General features: G+C 41.5%; 1 protein-coding gene across 2 annotated transcripts; it reads left to right on the top strand.

Moving 5' to 3' along the window:
• The first annotated feature begins 827 nt into the window (after window positions 1-827).
• Window positions 828-22613, top strand: LOC145436237 (alpha-(1,6)-fucosyltransferase-like). 2 transcript variants are annotated; one of them, XM_080313598.1, is made up of 9 exons: window positions 828-4013; window positions 7573-7622; window positions 11944-12121; window positions 13971-14079; window positions 14541-14643; window positions 15478-15700; window positions 17312-17488; window positions 18330-18498; window positions 22076-22613. In XM_080313598.1, exons 1-9 carry the CDS (start codon window positions 3880-3882, stop codon window positions 22391-22393), a joined length of 1461 nt encoding a protein of 486 aa, XP_080169724.1. In that variant the 5' UTR covers window positions 828-3879; the 3' UTR covers window positions 22394-22613. The 2 variants fall into 2 exon arrangements, with proteins under 2 accessions (XP_080169724.1, XP_080169723.1); XM_080313597.1 differs by having other exon boundaries at window positions 829-4013; window positions 14403-14643.
• Window positions 22614-23223: the final 610 nt, after the last annotated feature.

Genomic DNA, 23223 nt, shown 5'->3' with positions numbered 1-23223 from the left:
AAAATCGATGTTTTGGTATATGCCAAAAATACCTTATTTTTGGGATTTTACAATTTTAGTTTTGTCAGTTTTTGCACTTGGTTCCCGAAATGCCCAAAATAATACGCCCTGGCTACAGGCCATTACAGGACTTGACTCATGAGAAAAGTGGTTCTTAGCCGGTACTATATGGAACATCGAGCGTTCATTGACCCTGTCTATGAGGTCAACACATGTATTCAACTGACACCTATCATTTGTGATGACACTATACTGTCCGCGTGGGTTGCAGGTAATTCGGGCTATACTGGAAACAGGTAATAGCAAGTTTTTTGAATCACTCTTTTACATTTTGCGTGATATATAAGTTGGAGTAAAAAATGGCATGAAAAATCGAGAGAAGTTGCAAAAAGTTGCACTATATACTCCCTCCAAACACCGTAAAACATCGTAGTACATAGATGCTGAGTAATATCTAGGAAGCTGCCAGAAGTAAATCAGGAAATGAATGTATTGATCATGTATTGGTAACGCCGTTATCAGTAGCCTATAATATAGACGCCTCCGCCCTAATCGGCCATCTAGTGCGGCATCAAGACGAGCAACCAGCCGCCGCCATCCTTAACCACATTCCCACGGAGCCATGGCGCAGAGGTGACTGGAATCGGAAGACATGGCGCTCGACAACGGAGACTGATCTAGCGCAACGCGGGCTGTCGCTTGAAGACGCCCACGACCGCCTACGCTGGAGACGCTTAACACGAGCCCGAAGCTGATTTTCTCGGTGTTCTTTTGTTTCTTGTTTTCTTTTGCCCTTTTTATTTTATATAACGGAAAAGTCAATATACATATATATAACATAGACTGGAGTCTATGTTGCATCTCGAAACGTTATACAGGAAATGACAGCCCGACAAAACATGCGATATGTGTATAATGTGAAATATCGAGAGGAAATAATACGTATTTATATCTTCATGTAATACACCGTAAATTAGTTCAATGGTATTCATTCGATATTACGTTTTGGAACGATTCAATAAATATACAGGGATTGGAGGCAGAAACAATTACGGGTGTACAAGACAGTCTCTGTCGTACGCCAGTCAACAAGCCGTTCCACTACCGTGGACGCCGGTCCGTCGAACGGAAGATATACGCAGCGAATTGTACAGTAACCTTCTGGAGTCAGATTACACAAGTATGCCATCACAAAGACATTCCCCCGCGTTATAGTTTAGCATCAGTTAGAAAGTGACAGTATAAAACAGCAACAGTATACTAAATCGACATTTCAATACAGCACTGATGCTATGGTGATGAATATATCGAAAAGTTGAATGACGTATGTACGTTGAGGTGATCAAATGCATTGAAAGAATTGTACTTTATTTCATTGTTTTGTATTTTATCGTATTGTTTTGTATACGCCAGGAGTTCTAAAAGTATGGATCGCGACGCAAGCATGAGTCGCGAAGTATATATATTCAGGTCGCGAACGCCCACAGCCATTGCTAAATTTCTTGCAACAACGATATTTCTTCGCGCGTGGCGCGATCTCCTATGCTTTGTATATACCTGTACAAGGTCACTGAGTTGCGTAGGCCTACTTAGCGGAAAAGTCGTTACTACAATTGCGTGATAATGTCAATGCGTCGACCTTTGTATTACACTAATTGGTTTGATGCTATGATAAGATTCGCCTGACATTGGTTTCTCTGGAAATGTCTCACTTAAGCATGCAATACTCGAGCAGGATACAGGGAAGGAAATGGCGCGGCCGTAACTGCCGCACCCGATATTTTGTAGTACTCAATTTACAAAATTGAATCAACTTTATTCGCAATTGTGAAAGAGCATAATAATCCTAGTATCACTTCACGCCGCCGGACACCGTTGGGCTGCATTAGTGTAGGGATGTGCAACGGTATTTCGAGGCCGACCTTTCCGCCCGCTCCGGGACACTTGAAGACTTGAAGTTTTAGCCTACATGTCGCTTCGGCAAAAATGCGGTGCTAAAAACACAGGATAAATGCGATAAAACATTAGCCCAAAATCACCGCTGCTGGTTGGCCCAAACCGTCTATATTGATATGCGCGGTCTTCGAAATGATCAAGACCGAATACTCTCGTCCTTGCGATCTGAGCCCGGCAGTTCGCATGTCGCCGCCAGAGGAAAATAATTCACCTCGTTTTGAAATTGTGTGCGTTACACATGTTTCATAGATCTGCATTAGGCCTACGTACTGGTTGCCTGTACCTTCTCTGTTCCATACACGCCCGTATATAGTGGCATAATGACAATAAAATGCATCCATGTCGATTGTCGATGCGTGCGGCGTGGGTCGCGAGATGAAATACAATCAGATTTGAGCCGCGGTCTAAAAAGTGTGAGAACCCCTGGTATACACAGTATCGTATTCTATGGAAAATTTTCTGAATACAAATACAATCCAATATTCATCTTTCACGGTGGTTTGAATTTGCTGGTTGAACGTAGGTACCTCAAGTTATATGGCTGGTAGTCAGAGGCGATTACCGGTGTTCAGTATCAAATTACTGCACTGCACTTACACTATTGCACTTGCACTGAAATGGACTACGTCCACTTCTACTGGAATTTGATAAGTAAAATGTAGCTTTTAATACCTTTTCATGATTTGGCCGAGTGAAATTGTCCTGCCAACCCTCAGAAGTATCGATTGTGCCTCCTATTCTCCTTCTTTCCGGTTTGTTTACGTGAATACCTGTTTCAACGACACCTGATCCTGCGCAGTCTGTGAACTAAACCACTCAACGTATACGATTTAGAATTTGTCATGGGCATCGAGTTGCGAAACACGCGTATGACGATAACAGGGGCTCGAAATTTATTCGTGGCAAAACATTAGTCATTCTGCGTTGGTCGCGAAGATCTTACAACATGAGAAAGCTGGGAGTTGTTGGTGTCGACTTCAGTTAGATCTCGATCCTACATCCCAATGTTAGGACATGAGCATAGCACCGGTTCTCTATATAATTTGACCCGTGGGCCACAAGCTAGATTTCCTTGATGTAGTGTGGACTGTGGAATAATGAATGCTAGAGTATATAGAGTGTTGGAGTGTATAACCAATAGCGATCCACCTTCGCCATTGTGTTAGTTTCGCCAAATCCGTATGGTAATTCACAATTATCATAATTACAAGTACAGTACAGTCTACTCTAAACACATCTTCAAGATAATCGTAAGTAGGGTTGCATTTAAAACAAATATCTATTCAAAAGAAGCATGGTTGAAACAAGGCCCTTGCTCAAAACGTTTTTATTTTTTTAAGTCATGACGTCACTCATATTCAATTATGACGACATAGTGAATTTACACTTACAATTGAAAATATTGAGTAAATATAGCCCCTTTGACGAAATAGGCTTCAACACCTGTCATATACGTACAAAAAATATCTTTAACCAGACTACATCTTCATGCAGCATTATTTTTACAGTCGGCGGTCATCATCATCAGAACATTCAGTCCCCACCAATGGTGTATGTATACGTACTTTAGCTGTTGAACCGACTAATTCAAGGGTTCCAACCATTCCATATGGTGCACGTCAGCTATATCGGAAGGTAATCGTCCGTAGACTCATACAACATGTTTTTTGAAAAGTATTTACAGAATTATGGCATAATAATACAATTTAAAAAAACGCAATTAAAAAAAAAAGTGGTTTAAACAACCATTACTTTTTAATGCAACCCTAATCGTAACCGAATATCCGATCTAAACCTACATGCTTATCTCTGACATCTTGTAACACGCGCTTTCCTTATTTCCACTACCAAGCACATGCTAGAAAATTCGCCTACTAGTTTGTTCGGTTAAATTGTTAGATCCTCAGTAACGTGCTCTGCCTGATGTATTTTAAAGCTCGGGTCTGGAATACCGCATTCGGCCTTATCGCGTATCGGAAATGCCACACTAAAACGCTCATAGTGGCAAGTGTTTGCTTCATCACGATCGGCATTCTCTTCGCAACCAATTATGAAAGGTAAGTTAACGTTACCATATACTCAAGACGTCTGAGTATGGCTTTTGTCATAATACGTAGATATTTAGTTTAGCTATTTGCTTGTAAGGCTATATTTACTGAGAAGAAAAGATGCATTGTGTAGTTATTACTTGTAGTTACTACGCGACTTGCTTTTTATGGACTTTCCTATTGAATATTAGGCTATATTCATATTGATGCAGGGCCGCTGCTGTACGTGTGCATGCTTATACTTTTGCTTTACAACGCGGGGTCGTCAACTGAAAACTGGTCACGGGCTACTTTACTAATTTAGTTGAGGCCGCAGGCCGCCAGTCTGTCTCAATCAGGAGTCGTCAGCTCAAAACGGGTCGCGGGTAGGGGCGTGCGGCGACGTTTATGGCTGGTTTTGTATTCTACATTGTCCTTTGCTCGTCAAATCACTTTTCTACCTGGATATTATTTCTCTGCTATACCATTGTACGTTATAAAGCTGAATTTCACATTTCTCGGCGATTTGGGGGGTTCCAGCGCTCTACAATTGGTAATATTCAGATTTTCGCAATCGGCGCGACAATAGCATTTGTTTGCTACCAGCAGATATTACGAATTCTGACATGTTTATGATGAAATACATTGTCGCGGGTGAGGGAGGTGACTCACCTATCCTTTTGCGCTGTGTTTTTGAACAATGAACATGAAAATTGGTTATATTCACGTCACTGGTCGAAGGCCACTTTTCAAATTTCGTAGAGGCCGATGGCCGCAAGAATTCAATATCGAGATAAAATGGTCCACACAGTTTAACAACCACGATTTGACGCCGGTACAACGCCGTGTCTCTAACATAGGCGACCAGAATATAGTTTCAGCAAAATAAATCTTATTTGTCAAATAAATAAAAACGCAAGTTAAAATCATTATTTCCTTCTATTTTGGACTATGAAATTGGCACGATACCTGACAACACTTTCCAGCGATTAAAGGAGCGATACTACGGATACCAAGAAACGACAATCGGTGAAAAACCATCCGGTCGTAAAGCTTGATCTTATTGGGAGGCCCCAACTCATTTTAAGCGTTGATGTTGTTTTTTGTAGTTATTTGTGGTATTATTCATGCTGTTTGTCGGTGACTAAGGCATTTGCACCGGACCAATTGTCTTCATTTTTATTCCGTAGATGCCCGCTGATAGCACTGCCCACTTCTAGGCTTTTATCAGACAATGCTTACACCGATGAGATGGCGATGAGTAGCTTAGGTAGGAATTCTGGAATCAGCCGAGGATCAGAGCCCGCAACGCATTAGGGTTACAGCTGTTTGTTTGTTTTGAGGTATTCATAGTGTTTGTCGACTACTATGCTCCTTCACATCAGATCAATTCTCTTCATTGTTATTCAGTAGCTGCCGTGTTGTAGCATGGTCCACTTCTAGGCTTTTATCAGCCACCGACTATCCGGAATAGATGGCGAGGAGGAGCCTGGATAAACCGTCAATACTTAGGTAGGAAGTCTGGAGTCGACCTCGGTCGGACTTGAACCCGCGACCCATTGGAGTTGCATCTGTGGATTATAGCAGTACACCATCTTGGTCATTTTTCTAAGCGCCCGTTGTGGCAGTGTCTGGGCCATTGCACGGCAAGACCATATGCTCCTTTATATCAGCTAATCCTACCTCCGTGGAATGCTATTACCATCGCCGCAGCCGTATCAGCAAGTGATGAATAGAGATAGGCTACTTGGCACAGGAGAATAGCCTTGTTTGAACAACAACAATATTTTTAAATTGAAATCAATTACAGCATTTCAAAATGCATTACTAGGCGTTTTTCCGGAATCTGAAACCAGGTCGCTGGCAGCAAAATACGACCTGGCGGGCCGCGTTCCGGTTACCCCTGGTCTAAATGTTGCCTTTAAATGCCTTTGGTCAAATGGACAGAATGACGTAACCCAATCTCAGTGAGCACTGTGATTAAGTTGTTGTAGCAACACCACTCTACGTAAATACTCTCTTGTTGAATGCCGCAAACACTACTATTCCCCTAAGCCAGGGGTGGGCAACATACGGCCCGCGGGCCGGATCCGGACCGCGGACAGTTTTCCGTCTTACATGATAATGTAAGTCTTCCGAGAATGTTGGTGATTGTATGTTATATACACAATGTGTATTACACATGCATGCGCAGCGAGCGAGGGTGGAGCTTACGCCTAAGTTCGTCGAAGCGAGAAGACTTTCATTATCGGCATTTACGATGTACTCAACCCTAATGTCATTTGTGGAAATCATGGAGCTTGTAGACTACAATGGTCATTTACAACACGCCGATATTTCTTATTTTTGATTCCGTAACCGTATACCTTTTGCACGGCCCACTTCTAGCCTTTTGTAAGACACCGCTTATGCCAGGGGTCGTCAACTCAAAACGGGTTGCTGGCCACTTTCAAATTCCAAGGCTGCGGGCCGCATGAATTCAATATCGAGATGAAATAGGCCACACAGTTGAACAACCACGCTATCTCATCACCTACTAAACCCTAATGAATTGATATTTGGTCAATTTGGGGAACCGGGCTTATCGAACGCCTTGCAATCTTCATTAAGGACTGCACAGTGGGTTGATTGATCAGGGAGAAGCAGACATAGCGGCGCCTGTATGACAATGCTGTTCTCGAATTCAATTTGTCTTCGTCATTATTGGCGAGAAATGGCTTTAAAGTTACATTGCCTTCGTTAAATACATTCAATAAATCCAATTTATTCCTTGTATATGTGGATAAATGGCTGAATAATGTATCACTTTAGCCATCCGGCCCGCCAAGTATTTAATTTTCATGAATCCGGCCCGCCGACCGGAGAAGTTGCCCGCCCCTGCCCTGAACCAATGTTTCCAAAACTTTTTTGAGCTACCGTTCCCTGAATAACGGACAAAGTACCAGCTGCCCCCGACACCTCCTTTCAACGTCAGAAAACGAAATCTGTTCTGCATTTATTACAGGTGATAACAATACGGATAAAGCTGGTGCATTATTATTATTATCATCATCATCATATTTGGTTTGCGTTTTGATAGGATCAATATCATCAGTCTAACATCCCCAGTGTACACGTCATGTAGGCCTAAAGGCAATCGGTTTCTGGTTTCTGCTGTGAGTCAGAAAATTTGCACGGCACTAAGAACACGTTTCATCAAATATAAGCGGGAAAGGGCAACGACCAAAAAGCCAAACCGACTTCGGTTAAAGTTTTCAAACACGCAAACATTCATCGTTAGCAAAGCGAAGACGGGAGGTAACATATGGCGTGAAAATGTAATGAGTTGTCTCTGAAGTCTTGGCGGATTCGGGTTCAAGTATAAGCAGGAAAATAATTGCGAATGTTTGGGAGCATCAAGTGTCGGATTGGATAATGATAACAACACGTACCAAAACCTTCTATGAAGGGTTAATTTTGGCTCTTTTCTGGGACTACCCGTTTAGCTTCAGTAGACGCAAAGGGTCTAGAGAAGTGTCTTTTTTAACATTGAAATAGTTAGTAACTGTGTATTACTTGATTCAAACGAACCCAATTTTACTTCACGCAGGCCTAAACGGGATTCGGTTTCCTCTGGCGGTCGCATCTCGATTCACGCAGGTAAGTGGTAAAGCATTCGAGGTGAAAGGCAAATAACTATTTTATCGAAGCACTACGCGACCTGTGGGTCATATATGGACCGCAGAAAAGACTCGTCCGTCCCGCGAAGAATTGCTAATTTTGAATGGTTTGCGGCTAACGAACTGGTTTTCCATTTTAGTTGAGTCTAATACAGTGGTTTCTAACCTTTATTGGCCTATCGCGCTTTTATGAAGCTCAACGCAAAATTTTGCCCCGCCCCCCTAATTACGGATCCGAAAAAAAGAACATATAAACTGGAAATCGCCCATGAATTGGCTGATAAAGATCACGACTACTTTCCATTGGGTTGACCTATTTTTAGTCAACTTTCGCGTCATATGCAGAATAAGCCGCCGTCACGTGCGTTTGTTGGCCGTGGTTAATAAATATATATCACAAGATATTAAAATGTCCCCCATCGCCCCTTTGATATTTTCGCCCACTGGGGGAGATATCCCGCACGTTGGATACAAATGGTCTAGTATATGTGTAAGGTAAGCGCACGTATAATCAACAAAAGGCACTGAAACTTTGAAATTATGCTACTCACACGAGCATATGTAGCTTTAGGGCAGGAGTTCCCTACTCGAAATAGGTCGCGGTCCACTTTTCAAATCTCGTAGAGGCCACGTGCCGTATGAACTCAACAACGATTTAAAGCAGGCCCCATACTTAAACTACCACGTTTATAAAACTTCACATCTGTACAACGATGTGCTCTCCAACATGGGCGATGGGCACAGGTCCATAGTACTTTATTGAGGAAATACAAATTCAACAAAAATATCATGATCATCACTTTTATTCTCTTTCGAATTAAAAACTGCCCACGATACATTACAACACTTTTCAGCGATGAAACAATCGCTATTATTGGGTTATCTGATATCTGCAGGAAATTTATCTTTCCGTCAAGCTTGCACGTCAGGAAAACACGTCCATTTATATCAGTTAATCCTTCCTCCAGTAGCCGTATCAACTAGTGAGGAATGTATTGTTGGACACAGGAAAATAGCCATTTTGAACAACGACACTATTTATTTTGAACTGCGAATTCAATTTCAGCATTTCAAGCGTTCTTCTGAAATCTTAAATCTGGTCGCGGGCCGCAAAATATGACCTCTTGGGCCGCGTGTTGGTGACCCCTGATTGAGGGAATAAATGAATATACCAAATCTATGTGATATCCTGATTTTACAGTCGATTGACCTTCAGTGATGTGGTTTGCATGCGTTGTGTGAGCAAAGTGACTTGCGAGAAGCCCTATTCCCGCGGGAGAGTTGCGGGAAAAGGGGAAGAGCGAGCGGATCTGTATGTTGTACTGATTTTACGTGTAATGATTTTCTAATACAAATATTATCTACAAGCTGTCGCGGCATTTTCAGTATATAGACAATTGAGCGACGATGATAAAAAGGATTACAATGAAGTAAAGTCTGCTCTCTTAGCAGGATTTCATCATCATCATTGGTTTATTAGCAATTTTATCAGTTCAATACACCACAAAAATGCGATGCAAAGGAAAGATAGGAAGGTGTCGAAGCGACTAGGAGTAGTCTATGGAATCAGACACCCACCTTAACCTAGGCCAGTGGTTCTTAACCTTGCCTCCAGCGCCCCCCAAGGGGCGCTGGCGATTTTGAAGGGCCGGGCAGAAACGCTTAGGGGGCAAAATGGGGGGGGGGGACGCTGGGCTCAGGGGGCGGTATGGGGGACGCTGGAGAAAAATGGCTTCGCAGTAGATGATGCGGTGGTAGGACATATCCTTAATTAGTATTCAGAGCAAATTAACACCGAAAACTTCGGTATATATAGCCTACAAAAGACATATAGGTTTAATTGTCCATGGGCGCCTAAATGACTGGCACCGAATGTTACTGTCTTGGCAATCTGAACCCCAGAAGACGAATTCCATCTGGCAGGCAAAATTATATGCCAGTGAAGGAATACCAATTTGAAATCGTGTCCGTCTAGTACGATTGGGCAACAGGGACATGTAAAACTAGATATTTCTGTCGGACGATATCGCTGTTGGGTGATTCCATATTTTTAATATAGCACACAGGAGGTCACGAAATAACATCATGCAACGAAGTCATACCAACGGGTTCGCCCTTCCGAATATGTTTAATTATTAGTTACGGGCCCTACAGTTTCCAAGACACCTCGCAATGTTCGCTCTAAGTTTTGATGAGTCTGCACACTCTCAACAACTCACTGCACTGACCCTTGGACAACAGTGCGTAACGACTAAAAAAGGGTCATAACCTCGGATTTGTTATGCGCAACGTAGATGTTCCGTGCGCAGAGACCGTATCAGCACTGTGCACGCGCGCAGCTTAGAGGAAACATTGCACTTGCACCTCAGTCATCTCTACCGGTAAATCTGGTAACGTGAGCAGAGAGGGCAAGAAATTGATAGCAATATATATTCATTTCCCGATCTTACTGACCGATTGTATCATGAATTATCGAAAGTTTTCTCGGTTCGCACTGGCTCTCTAAACAGTACAGCTGGTTCCGTGGCAAAAGCGAACAACGTGATCGGGGGCGGTCGGTTTATCACCCTATAGGAGCCCAAGACCCGAGTTTTTTCGGGGGGCCTGATGAAGTGCCGTTTCGTTCCAGCCAACGGGTATACGCCCAAAAATGTATAATTATTATTGAGGGGCCCTACCTTTTCAATCACACATCACTCAGCTGTACCGGTAAATCTGTTTACGTGAGTAAGAGAGAGGATAAAAATTGATCTCAATATATATGCAATTCCCGATCATATTGACCAATTCGTTCATTAATTAGTGAAATTTTTCGTGCTTACCGCGTCTAGGCGAGAATAGCTGCCTCAGTAGATAGACACCGAATGTAGATGACTAGTATCAGCAAATAGCGGATAGCCGAAGGGAGGTCTGGGGACGAATCCCCCCGGAAGTTTGGTTTATCACCCGGTTGGGGCCCAAGACCCACGTTTTTTTTTGGGGGGGGGGGGGGACTAACGAAGTTCTGTTACAGCCCTGGTAACGAAATAATTGTACCTACGGGCACGCCCGAATATGTTTAATTAATAATTACGTGGCTTTCATTTTCCAATGCAACAGCTCACTCAGCGCTATTGGTATATCTGATCACATGGGCTGAGGGATAAAAAGTTTACAGCGGCATATATATGCAATTACCACCTATTCATTCGTGCACTGTAGAATATTTTGGCGCCTTGGTAGACCAGGCCACACAAACTTTGCTGACCATCGAAATTACGCGACGGGGTTCTTGGGGGCGAAGTCCTCAGATGTTTGGTTTATCACGCTATGGGTGCGCAATACAATTTTAGGGGGCTGACGAAGTGCTGTTACTGCTCTACCTCTTACCCATTGTCTTTATTACAGTCCCTACAATATGAAGTGGGGGGCGCTGGGGCACGACAATTTTTGAAAGGGGGCGCTGGAAGAAAAAAGGTTAAGAACCACTGATCTAGATCTTAATGTAGTTTGAAATGATGATATCACATAAGTGACGGGGCAGGCCACTCCACACACAATCAACAATAACACAGACATACGTAGAGTAGCCAGACAGTAATATTCACTCAAAATTCCACACTTCGATATCATATACGCCCACTCCACATAACTTTATTTGGAAATTGTGCATCTTGTAACGAATTCAAACATGACTTGTTGGCCCACGAAACGTCGTCTGGTCATGTAGGGTTGTGCCAATAGATCTCGCCTGGCGCGTTACACCAGGACTATTCTGACAATTATTTTTACCGGCAGTCAGGTATCGCCAAGTGTTGCTCGGATTTTACTTTCGTTTAGCAAGTGCACAATCTCTCGCCGTTTTGCCTCTGCCATGCCTGATGTATGGTTTTCGTGCGAAACCTGTCATAAACTACCCCTACAACTACAACTAGACTACCCCTCACAGTTCGCTAATAATTCACCAAGCTACAGTGCGTTTACATTCAAAGAATCAACGCCGTTAGTACATTCCTTCAAACGAATAAAACATCTAATCAGGCACAGTCACAAACGTAATCACTAAAGCATAGCTGAATAATCAATCAAGGGCCGTGATTTCGTGCTTGCTCGTCATTCGCCATTCGACGGTCGGGGCCCCGTACTATTCAGGAGTTCCTTTCAATCGCTTAGCTCGGAAAAAACTTTTACTGTGAGTTTCCTAGTTTTACTTGGAGATCTGTATACATAATCTGCAGATGACCATTTACAAAAACGAAGAGATTTTGGAGTTTCCAAATTTTGCACAACTGTTACTGAACTACATACACCATCAATCTCAGATTCGAGGAGGGATTTTCAACAAAACGACTTATCTGAAACTGTCGAGAGAGAGCTAAAAAACCTGGACGTTGGTGATGATATATTTTCATCTCTTGTCGCAATATTGCGGAAGATGAGAAGTCAATGGTTGTACGGACGCGTGACGACCAGGAGGAAATATTTGGACGATGAATATATGTGAGTATATACAGCATTCATCTTTGCATTTGTAGATCTCCCGATTGGCCATCACGGTTGATCAATCTCTCCCATAAGTTTCTTGTTATCATTTCCTCTCCAGTTCGGCCGGGTTACCATATTTCAAGATACGAAAAATAGGACAGCTTTTTTTATATTCACTATAAGAGAAATAAATGTGGAAAATTTATACAGACAATGCTAATCGACTGATAGGTTGACTAAATAACATAATAAGGATAACTTCTCGCGTCGGCACCTTAAATCCGGCTTTCCACGGAGTCTCCGTTGGCTCGAGCTTCTCCGCAGTTCCGTCATTTTGTGGCGAACTGACCTTATTTCGTCGACTCTGTGAAGTTGCCTAGCACTCAAAACACAAAGAGACGGCAGTTGTCCTTGGAGGACATTTTAGTTGTATTAGCAGAAATAGCACAAATGCTCTCAAAAGAGGACATATGGTATCCCTCGTGTTACGCCCAATCTCTGCCGCATCCTCTTGCGACAGCGTAATTATTTCTTACGTTACCTTAATATATGATAGCCTACTCCGTTCCTGCTATCTGAGATCGAAATAGTAAGAATTTTTTGGCCAATAAGGTATTGAATATAATATACACTACATTAAGCCTGGATATTTATTACCCATTGTATGGATGCTTCCGAGTCAGTATGCCTGAGATTGATTTGGACATACTGGAACAGCAAACGGCATTTTGTCATATGTCAAGAGAGAATAAATAAAAAATGGTCAAGAATTGCGTTTCAACTCAGATGACAACCTCATATTACAAAATTTAAACCCGATCCACCGGAGCCCGATTTATCATGAAGCTGATTTTAGATGTTGAGGTCGGGTTCGAATTTGTATATCTGATTCGCATGTCAAGAATACAAGTGTTCCAGTACAATCAATGAGGATATTATGCATCCGACATATTTCAGGAGCGAGTAGGTCTTTGAAACTCACGCCCGCGTCCGCATAAATTTTTCGCAGATTTACTATAGGCCTTACCGAACAGTTTCCGGGCCAGTTTTTTTTGAGAAAAATGCTTCTCGATTCTATATTCCAAAAAAAAAAGATATTTAGGCGTCCTCCGAGAACACTTTCAATTTTGTGAAAAAAGAGGACAATTTCTCCTAAAAGAGGACGTATGGTAACCCTACACACACAATTTCGCTTTTCTCACTGATTAATCAGCGCATCGTGAAATCCAAGATTTCAAGTCGTGCGATGTTGCCTATAGCGATTCATGATATTGCCTGGAGACCTGCGCCATATCAACCTCGCTTCGGCAACTATGCGAATTTTGTATCGAGCTCGACGGAATAGATTTGGCTGATGCATATCCCGTAAAAGCGTGAAGGTGTTTTCACCATTATAGAAAAAAAAATATCTGTTATGTTGGACTGGTAAATAAGCGGTTACCGTCCGAAATAAATTCAATATTGATAAATAAGTTGCGAATTGAGAGGTAAATAGGAATTTATCAAAGATCCATATTATATCATCAAAAGACCCATATCGGCCATATGACTGGTAGCCATGGGTTCCCGATTCCTGACCTACAGGATATGCTATTCGCGCGTGGTCAAACGCTTATGATGCAAGCGCTCACTCGTTTACAACATCCATGTCTGCTAGTGCTGTTGGAAAGAATGAAAAAAAACAGACAAGTGCAGAAAGCTTGAGGCGTGATCTTGATCAGAACTGCTATCTTCAGTAAATTAACCGGAACTCCTATATATCTATAGATGATATCTTACCGACTGCACATTTCCGTATGCCCAATACCATCCAGTTTACTATGGATAGATATATTCCTCCAATTTACGCTATGGCTGTTTTCAGAGACCTCAGTACCCAAGTACGAACAATATTACGCAGGACCGAGGGTCAACGTTGGTCACGGTTGAATGAGCTAGCAAAAGCTATACGCGAACGAATAGTCAAAATACAGGTAAATGTCATCACCGTAATATCCCTACAACATTTAAACAATTCCATCATAACAAATATTGTTTCCGATAATCGGCACTGTCGCAACGATTCCGATAATCAAAATGTCAATAATACTAGAGCACCAGAACCAATTCAAATCGATGAGGAATGTGAAATTCGGGTTTGCTACATGTAATGACAGCGAAGAGAAAAAATAATCATGTGAGGCGGAGATTAATCTCTCCAACCACGAGACTATCGCTGCACGTCACTTCTACCTGAGCACCAACAATGATTACTATGACCAGCTGTTTTTACGATTATTGCATTCATGTTATCCAGAATCCGCCCGACTGCAATGCAGCAAAGCTTCTGGTGTGCGACGTCACAAATCTAGCGACCGGTTTCGGTAGCAAGATGCACCTACTGACGAGAGATTTTCTCCGTTCCATATATTCGAACCGAACATTCGTATTGAAGTCCCAGGGTTGGAAGTATGAGGAGGAGGATTGGGAATACTATTTACGACCGCTTGGGAAGTGCGAATACCAAAATATACCGGACAACCTACAGATTTTATCAGGTATGAATTTCCTTTGTGATGTTCAACGGAAACGGGCCAAGTGTAAAGAGAATTAAATATGTTATCTTGCGTTTTTCGTGGATCGGTCATTTGAACGGATCTATAACTTGCAGTCAACTCCTGATAAATGGGCTGCGGTTGCAAGCTAATGAATTTACACACAATGGTCAAGTTGCCAACATCTGGAAACGAGTACATCAGTATATTTTTTCCATTGGTCCTCCTATACAACTCTAGGCGCATTAGAGGAGAACCGATGTGATGATTATTTACTCAACATATAAATATGCTTACGTAATGAAATACATGATACAATAAAATGAGTCAAACGTAGAATAACATAAATAGTCAAACTTTTGTGGGCTTTTGCCCCGTGGGCCCTAGCAAACTCTAACTACGGTGTATATTAAACGATTAGGTTCTCCATTTCTGCATATCATTCATTTTTAGAGAGGGTTTCAGAATTAAAACCACGACATGTAGGGACACCAACTCGCAAGAAGGGCGAGTAAAATATTCAAGTTGACTAAATCTTCAAAAAGTACTCTGCTTCGACAAAAACATGACAATATTTCGGTTCAAAGGTTTGAACCAATCAAAAGCGGTTTGATATTTCGGTTGCAATTGGTTTCTGTGAGATATGCTCAAATTTCTATGCCATTCCAAACACGGCTATGGATATGACGTGGGAATTATTTTCCCTTAAAATGTAATGGTTTCTCCCAATATTTTCCACCGTTCAATATGTTCGAAAAGTCAACGATATATCAAAGAGTGAAATATTACCCTCATTGTTCGCCAATCTAAAAAACTCATTCATTTATTTTCGTTTAGAAAAAACAAAAAACGAAAGAATCGTCCGATCGAATTTCAAAACACATCACACCGATTGGTCAGTTCCCGAGAACATATTGGATGCACTCAAGAAAATCCACGATGATCCTTTCGCTTGGTGGATTGCACAGTTTGTCAGTTACGTCTTTCGGCTCCAACCTTGGTTCGAGGCGAAGGTTGAATCCATCGGCGACCGTATCGGATTCACTAACAACATAGTAGGGTGAGTCACGAGTATCTCACTTGGCAAATACTGAAAAAAGGTATCCGAAGTTTCAGATTGCATTATCTCGATCAGTGTTGGAGACCCGAGTTAACTTTTTCATGTGACTATAACCGAGGGTTGTAACCAAGTCACAAGATTCAGAGTCACAACTCAATCTCACTTTTATAGTTTCGACCCGAGTCAAGTCGAGTCATTTTCAATTCACCACCGAGTCAAGTCAGAGTCCAAGTCATGGAATGGAGTATCGAGTCCGAGTCATAGTGTTTTGACTCGAGTCCGAGTCCAAGTAATTGTGTTCACTGTTCAGTTACGAGTTAATGTCACGTGAAACCCGATTTTTACAACACTGCTCAGTGATATCGAATGCTTCGTATTCATAATACACTAATATTCCTCACTTATATCAGTTTCTCTTATCATTTTCAAGTAGCAGTACTGATAGAGGAAATAATAATTATGTTATAACTTTACTATTCTTCGAAATTACAATAAAATGCCTGTCTTGGTAGACCCAGTCTCGATTCATATGACTTGGTCCGATTCATGCGTAATGACTCGAGTATAAGTCAAGCCAATACACAAATTGACTGGAGTCGAGTCGAGTCGCGTCATTTTTCATTCAAGGCGGAAATTTGAGCAGTTCTACGTATGAGTGAGCAATACGGCGCCTTTTTGCATGCTTAACTCCATATACGTTCCTCGATACAGAATAAATTGCGACTCGTCAATAATCTTTGAAAGCGATCGAATGTAAAATAGCTCAATGGACGGCAATCAAATGTATATAATATCGAAAAAAGAAACAATATCTGGACATGGCCTTTTCGTGCCATTCACGTCGTATTCCATCACTATCACACGAATAAACGTTTACGATAACGGAACGTTTAGACATGTCACTTAATTCCATGAAAGGCACTTCGTGAAATTATGCTTACGTTTGTTTGTTTTATTCACGAAATATGCGCGTTCACACTATGAGCTCACTCACGCCCGTACATTGACTTCAGTAACATCATTCTATTTGAAATTTTCTTCAGTCGTATAACGGACGAGTGCCATTCACGCGCTCTCCCACCATCAGTCTCTCTCGTTTTTCGTGCGGCCGTAACTTGAGTGGCAGCTGCCGACATTTTGGCTGGGCTCACCGCTCACCATTACTCTGTGCTTTTTCACACGCTGCAATTGCAGCGAGGTTGGTGATGAGGAGCCCAGATAAACCTCGACACACAGAAGTAGGTCCGAACCGGGATTTGAACCACTGTCATCAGTGACGTGACGCTGGTGCTTTTAACCTACTACGCCACTCGCTTCCACATTACGCGTCCGTGAATTCACAACGATGTAAAGTTACAGCGTATTGTCCAGGAAATGCTTTATATTCAACGGCCGCGGGAATGCTGAGAAGCCTTGTTGATTTTGTTGATTTAGAAAGTCGACTGCTACCACAAAATCCTGACTAAAGCGTCGCGAAACTAGATGTGCGTCTTGAAAACTTTTCGGCTTTCATTCCGGCGATCACGTTGTAACGCTTTACCTTTTCTTTCTGTAACGGACTAGTTCCTAAGGATGTCGCAATAATTCCCATTCATGGAATATTATTTCCAGGATTCATATTCGATGGGGTGACAAGTTACGCCGTGACGCTACAAAGCACGAAGTGAATGAATACATGGACTTTGCAAATATATTTTATCAATTGCGGGAAGCGCTCGGCGTGAAGGCGAAACGAGTGGTTTATATTGCAACGGAAAGCTCGGAAGCATGGAAGGATCTGAGAACCAGGTATGCTCCATGTATGTATATAGTTCAGCGCTTCTCAACTTGCGAAACACTCGTGACTCAAAGCAAAATTTACGAGTCAATTTCAAGTCGTCAAGGAAACAGTGTCGACAAAGTCGCTGGATTCTCTATAAGTCTGGATTGCTAACGATACTAGGGTGAACTGTGAGCCGCAACCAATTGCTCAATGATTTTGCGCTTTATCGAGGCTCAATTGTTATATCACAAATAAAATGACCGCAAACGCAATGTCCTAAACTAGTTGTAAAGTAATCTGATAGCAATATATCTCTCTTGTATAAACTTCTCACAGCGCCCAGTGCTGCTAAAACCAACCCTCTTGTATGATTCAAATCAAATGAATATCGTTCATATTACAAATCCACAATTGTAACAGGCTTAAATTCTTTATCATGGTTGTATAGGCTGGTAGTGCATTGAGCATATCAATTTTCATTAACGTTCTGTGGTTTCGCATTCTGTCCTGTATTTTGGTTGATAATTATAGCTATTCCGTTACTTGCGTACATATTCAACTCTATATTCGTTCCTCGATTCAGAATAACCGGGACTCAATCTGTATTTAAAACAACTAGCAAACTGCAAATACTTTGAACTATTCCTTGTACTTTAAAGATTCAACTTGACTTAACTCGTGACTTGACTTGACTTGACTCGATTATCCTCCAAAAATCGAGTGACTTGACTCGAGTAACCTTCGAAAATTGATTGACTTGACTCGAGGCAAAATCTGCAATGAATTGCGATGACTTGTCACTCGAAAGTAGTGACTTGATCTCAGCAATGCCCGCTGCGCACTTTTCCGATAGTTTTGGAATTTTAGGTATCCGGAATATACCTTCATCGGCAGCGGTTATGTGAATGAGAGTCGAGACATTAGTGCGACAGAACGGGTGCCATATGATGGAATAAAATTCGCTCTTCCGTCAGTCTTGACTGACATGTACTTCCTGTCGAAGAGCGACTACGTCGTTTGCACGTTATCATCGAACGTAAGTTTGATAAAGACCTCTTTTTCGCGATACAGCCTACAACCTGATGCGTTGGAAGGTGTTGATTCGCAGTAATTCGACGTCGTCGGGAATCAGTTTCCATCACAACCTACCAAATTACTTATCGATTGTATTATACAATGAATGTGTCAGTGTGACTTGATATACTAAAGCTCATTAGCTGAGTTTGCAGAAAGCAAATATCCACCAACCAACAACACACGCAAGTAACCACCAAGTCAGTGCTAAAATGAACAAGCCATATTTATGAATTCACGAAACCACTGTACCGTGTAGGGCGGAAAATGGACCAGGGCTGGAATGGATATCCAGGCTGACTGTTTCATTTTTAGCCGGAGCCGGATCGGAGCCGGACCAGAGAATTGAAAAACAGGATAGGAGTCAGACCAGGGACTTTGTAGATCTGCTCCGTGTACCGTGTAGGGCGGAGCATGGACCAGCGCTGGATTGGATATCCGGGCAAACTCTTTCATTTTAGCCCGAGCCGGATCGGAGCTGGGCCAGAGAATTGAAAAATAGGATAGGAGTCGGACCAGAGAATTTGTACATCTGCTCCACAGTATCTTATATCGAGAATATTTCACCTGGCGTCATATCTGGATCACTGCATTTTTGTAGATATCTCTACCTACACAAACATTTCCAATTGAATGCTATGCTCCTGCTTTTTTTCTGTTGTTTTCTGTTGTTGCTGTTTTTTGTTTTTTTCTGTTTCTGTTTCTGTAGCGTCGAGTAAAAGTTATTTCTAGCTGCGACTTATTGTCCACCTCTTTGCAATCCAATGTTTGAGCCGCGGAAGTAGTTTGAGCTTCCTTGGGTATAGTAGGAACTTCGGTGACATTACCGACATCGCATGTATACTATAATATTGGGAGCTGAATTTCAATTTTAGTTCGACATCAAGCATTTCAAGGCGCGCATAATGCTGGTTACAAATATAAGTGGTTAAAGTAGGGGGAGACCGGGGACAATTGTAACACTTTTTGTATTTTCCAACATTACGTGTATTTCTCATGGAAATTCCATTTCCAAATTTTTATATAAAGAAGCCAACAATTCGATAGTTGATATGAAAACTAAAATGGAGCTCAATCAATAACACTGGTCAACACATATTTTTAGGCAGACAAAGTAAGAGTGGTTTTGGGGGTTCTGAAGGGCACTGATTTCGAATATGACCTTGGTTTTTTCAAGTTAGCTCTTGTTGTGGAGATATAACATGGGGCTATTTTGACCAAAATCTCCCATTTTCGCGGTAATGACTAGATAAAAAATCGACTTAGTCGTACTATAAAGTTTGGAAATTCAATCTACTTGTTATTTTTACACACAGAAGACTATTTTAAATCAAAATACAGCAGCAGCACTATATTTAGGGGTAATAGATTTATCAAAGTGTAATGAATCATGGAAATTTTGGGTTGCAAAAATCGCTGCTCGGATGTTACAATCGCCCCGTACCCAGGGGGCAATTGTACCACCATTGCGGGGCAATTATAACAGTGTTATTTATAACTAAAAACAAACCAAATGAACAACGAAAACAGGAGAAAAATTGTAATATTGCATTAAACTAAAGACAGAGAAGTTTGAACGCTTTCAGGCTACGTCCCATCGCAATTCTGGCATCTGAATACAGTATCACCCTTCGTGCCTTCTTCAACGGTTGAAAGTGTACAAGAAACACATTCCTTCCATCATCTCCCTACATATATTCGGCCTCTTCTATGAAGGTTCTGTTGTTCAGCTTGCATAACGGGTTGGTCATTCGGTCATATGCGAAGGTGCAAAACCGACTTGGCTGACATATCTTGGTTGAATGGGTCGATGATAGTGTAGCAAAACGAGGGCACAGCATTGTGTGGCGTCAAAGCTATAATGGTACTCATCTGTTCTGTACTAAATTAAAATAACTCGTTCACACCAAATGACAAGTGGGCCATGATCAAAATCAGGGGCATGTTCAAGTGACACCACTGACCAGTGACCATTGAAGGTCGACACACCAAAAGTCGATGAGCATGAGCAAGGGGGGTTGAATCACGGAAATAACCGAACCATAAGATTCACATCACCACTTTTGTATGGCCGTTCCTACAGATGATCATGTTAGAAGTATGGCAATGGTCATATCTGTTCTGGTGTTGAACTTCTGACTGTTACTAGATTATTTTGCAGTAGATAAATGGTTATACCAACATATAAACAAAGATATCCAACATTGAAAACATATTGTAACGGGGCAAAAGTAACAGAGTGTTATAATTGCCCCTGACACGCTCGACCATGATTCGTGTTTCAGTATGGTGCCTTCCCGGCAATGCAAGTCCTAGTTTTTCCATCATCATGGTAGACTATGGTAACATTGTTCCAGCTACATATTACGTTGTAATCACTTGAGGTACCATTCGTCTAAACAAATTATTCCAGACCAGAAATTATTTACTCAAGGGTCCAAAATTTCGTTTTTATCAAATTATTCCGGGGTTTCGCGTCGTAGCTCAACGTAACGTCAGGTATAGTAGGAGAGATAACTACCGCATGCGCACTTAAAATGTCAGGGCGATTCGGTGGGGTCAATTGTTACATTTGCCCCTAGTTACATTTGTCCCCGGTGTACCCTATTCTAGTAAAAGTATAAAGAATTTCATATAAATCCTCTCGAATGCAAGCCGCGATTTCCAAGATATGTAGGTAGTTTGGATCAGTATAGATTGGGTCTGGCTCTCATATACTTCTAGTCTCGTGAATCAGAGGTAGGCTGGTTTAAAAATTGCATGAATTGTCTTTGCGATAACGTGAAGTTACTGATCACTTTACAAGTATTCAACTGTATTGCAGGAGCTGTTTTGCTCAATTAGTATGGTTATGTTATTTCACTCACTAAAGTGATACAGACCAACCCCACTTTACACAACACATAGGTGTAAATAGCAAGTACAATAGCAACCTTTTAAATTATACCATGATATTGTGAAAGATTAAATAAGTAAATAAAATAATGAGTAATTAAAAAGAATAAATACATCGTCTGGTTTTCTAAGTGACAACAGTACTTGTAAAATTATTGCACATATATAACCAAACTCGGTTTCCAAAATATTTCGCGTATGTAGCTCGGCCGCCTGGGTCGAAACAATCTTTAAGAAATGAGTGCAAGTATATTCCTAGTCCGTGAATACTCGACTGAGTGCATCGAGGCATATGCTATTTGACGATACTCCCTACATTTCGTGTCTGACTACCGTTCATTAGTAGCGAAAGAGTGTGTGCTTGTCATCAGTATAGTGTACGTGCGAAAAGGAAGGATATTTCGATATGAATACTACCATGTTAATTGTGCACTCAATAATTTGCTGGGTTGTCTTCAAAGACGATGTAAAACAAATTTCACTCAATTCCAACAAGTAGACACAGAGTTATTAGAGTGTTTCGTAGATAATCCGCGGATCCATGGATATTCTGCAGTTTCGTGGTTTTAGGCGGATTGTTCAGTCAAAAAATATTTCATAGGTATTTTGAAAGGCTGAAGAATCACTGTACTAACCTGTTTCAGATTTGCCGTGCTACATACGAGCTATTGATGACGCGCTACGTCATGGCATCCGACAGATTGATGAGCCTCGATCACTATTATCGCTTTTCTAGTCATCCGCGATATGTGGTGATTCAGGCTCACAAGAAACGCAACAAAGAAGAGATTGATATGGAGGTGGGAGATGAGTTAGCTGGTCTACGTGGGATAACATACAAGGCCTTCGATGGAAGTCTTTTCGCAACCAATGAACGAACAGACGAAAAAGGTTTTTTCCCTCCACACAAAGCAAAGGTCATCGTGAAACCTCTCGAATCTCTCGTGTTCGAGGATATCTAACGCTAAATGTAATCCTTCAGTTCATCGGGCATGTGAAAAGTTGCGTTTGAGCGATGGTTTTGCTGCTACTTTGCGATCAAAAGTTTGATCTTATGACTTTGAGAGATGAATATGTCGGTTCATTTTCCGATGTGTCATATTTCGGTAACAAACAGTAAATCTGTATTTTTATAGACCTAACAATGAATGTCGTCGCCAAATAAACTAGGTTGATCGGAAATTTTCCAAATGATATAATCTCATCCAAGTAGTTCATCCTAGCACTGAGATCATTATGGAATTCCGTATATTTGTTTCCGGTAATTATGCATATTAATAATTATACATACATTAATTGTACATTCAATTCAATTCAATTTATGGTTAAATTTTTGATCATGTCAATACGCCACAAGCCTGTGATACAATAAAAAATAGGACGGTGTCGAAACTACTTGGAGTGGTCTTCAAAATCAGACACCCAGCTGGCGTATGCCATGCAAAAAAGGAGACATACACACCGAATGAAAAGCAAGAAGATAATATAAAGGACAGGTGTCAAAAAGTGGTGTGAGTCGGAAGGCGAGATCGATATGCCAGGTCGTGGTACGGTAAACTAGAGAGCTAACTAGTATTCATTCAGTGGAAATTGTTCGTATTTCGGCTGAATGTGGACATGCTCGATGACCGTCGGATAGCTGTTGGGATAATGTTCTAGAAATCAGGTCCGGCATATTTGATAGAGCGATGATCTTTTTTGTCTACCATATGGTAGTTGAACGACGTGGACGCCGTGTGTCGTACTTATGAACTTTCGATACCGAACTAAACAAGTTATTGAAGTTTTCGGG

This window comes from Botryllus schlosseri, chromosome 3 (genome assembly GCF_051294905.1).
Source record: "Botryllus schlosseri isolate E-star chromosome 3, Bs_hap1, whole genome shotgun sequence".
NCBI classification, from domain to species: domain Eukaryota; kingdom Metazoa; phylum Chordata; class Ascidiacea; order Stolidobranchia; family Styelidae; genus Botryllus; species Botryllus schlosseri.
Note: the sequence above shows the minus strand (reverse complement) of the source record. Positions and strands in the feature narration are given on the sequence as shown.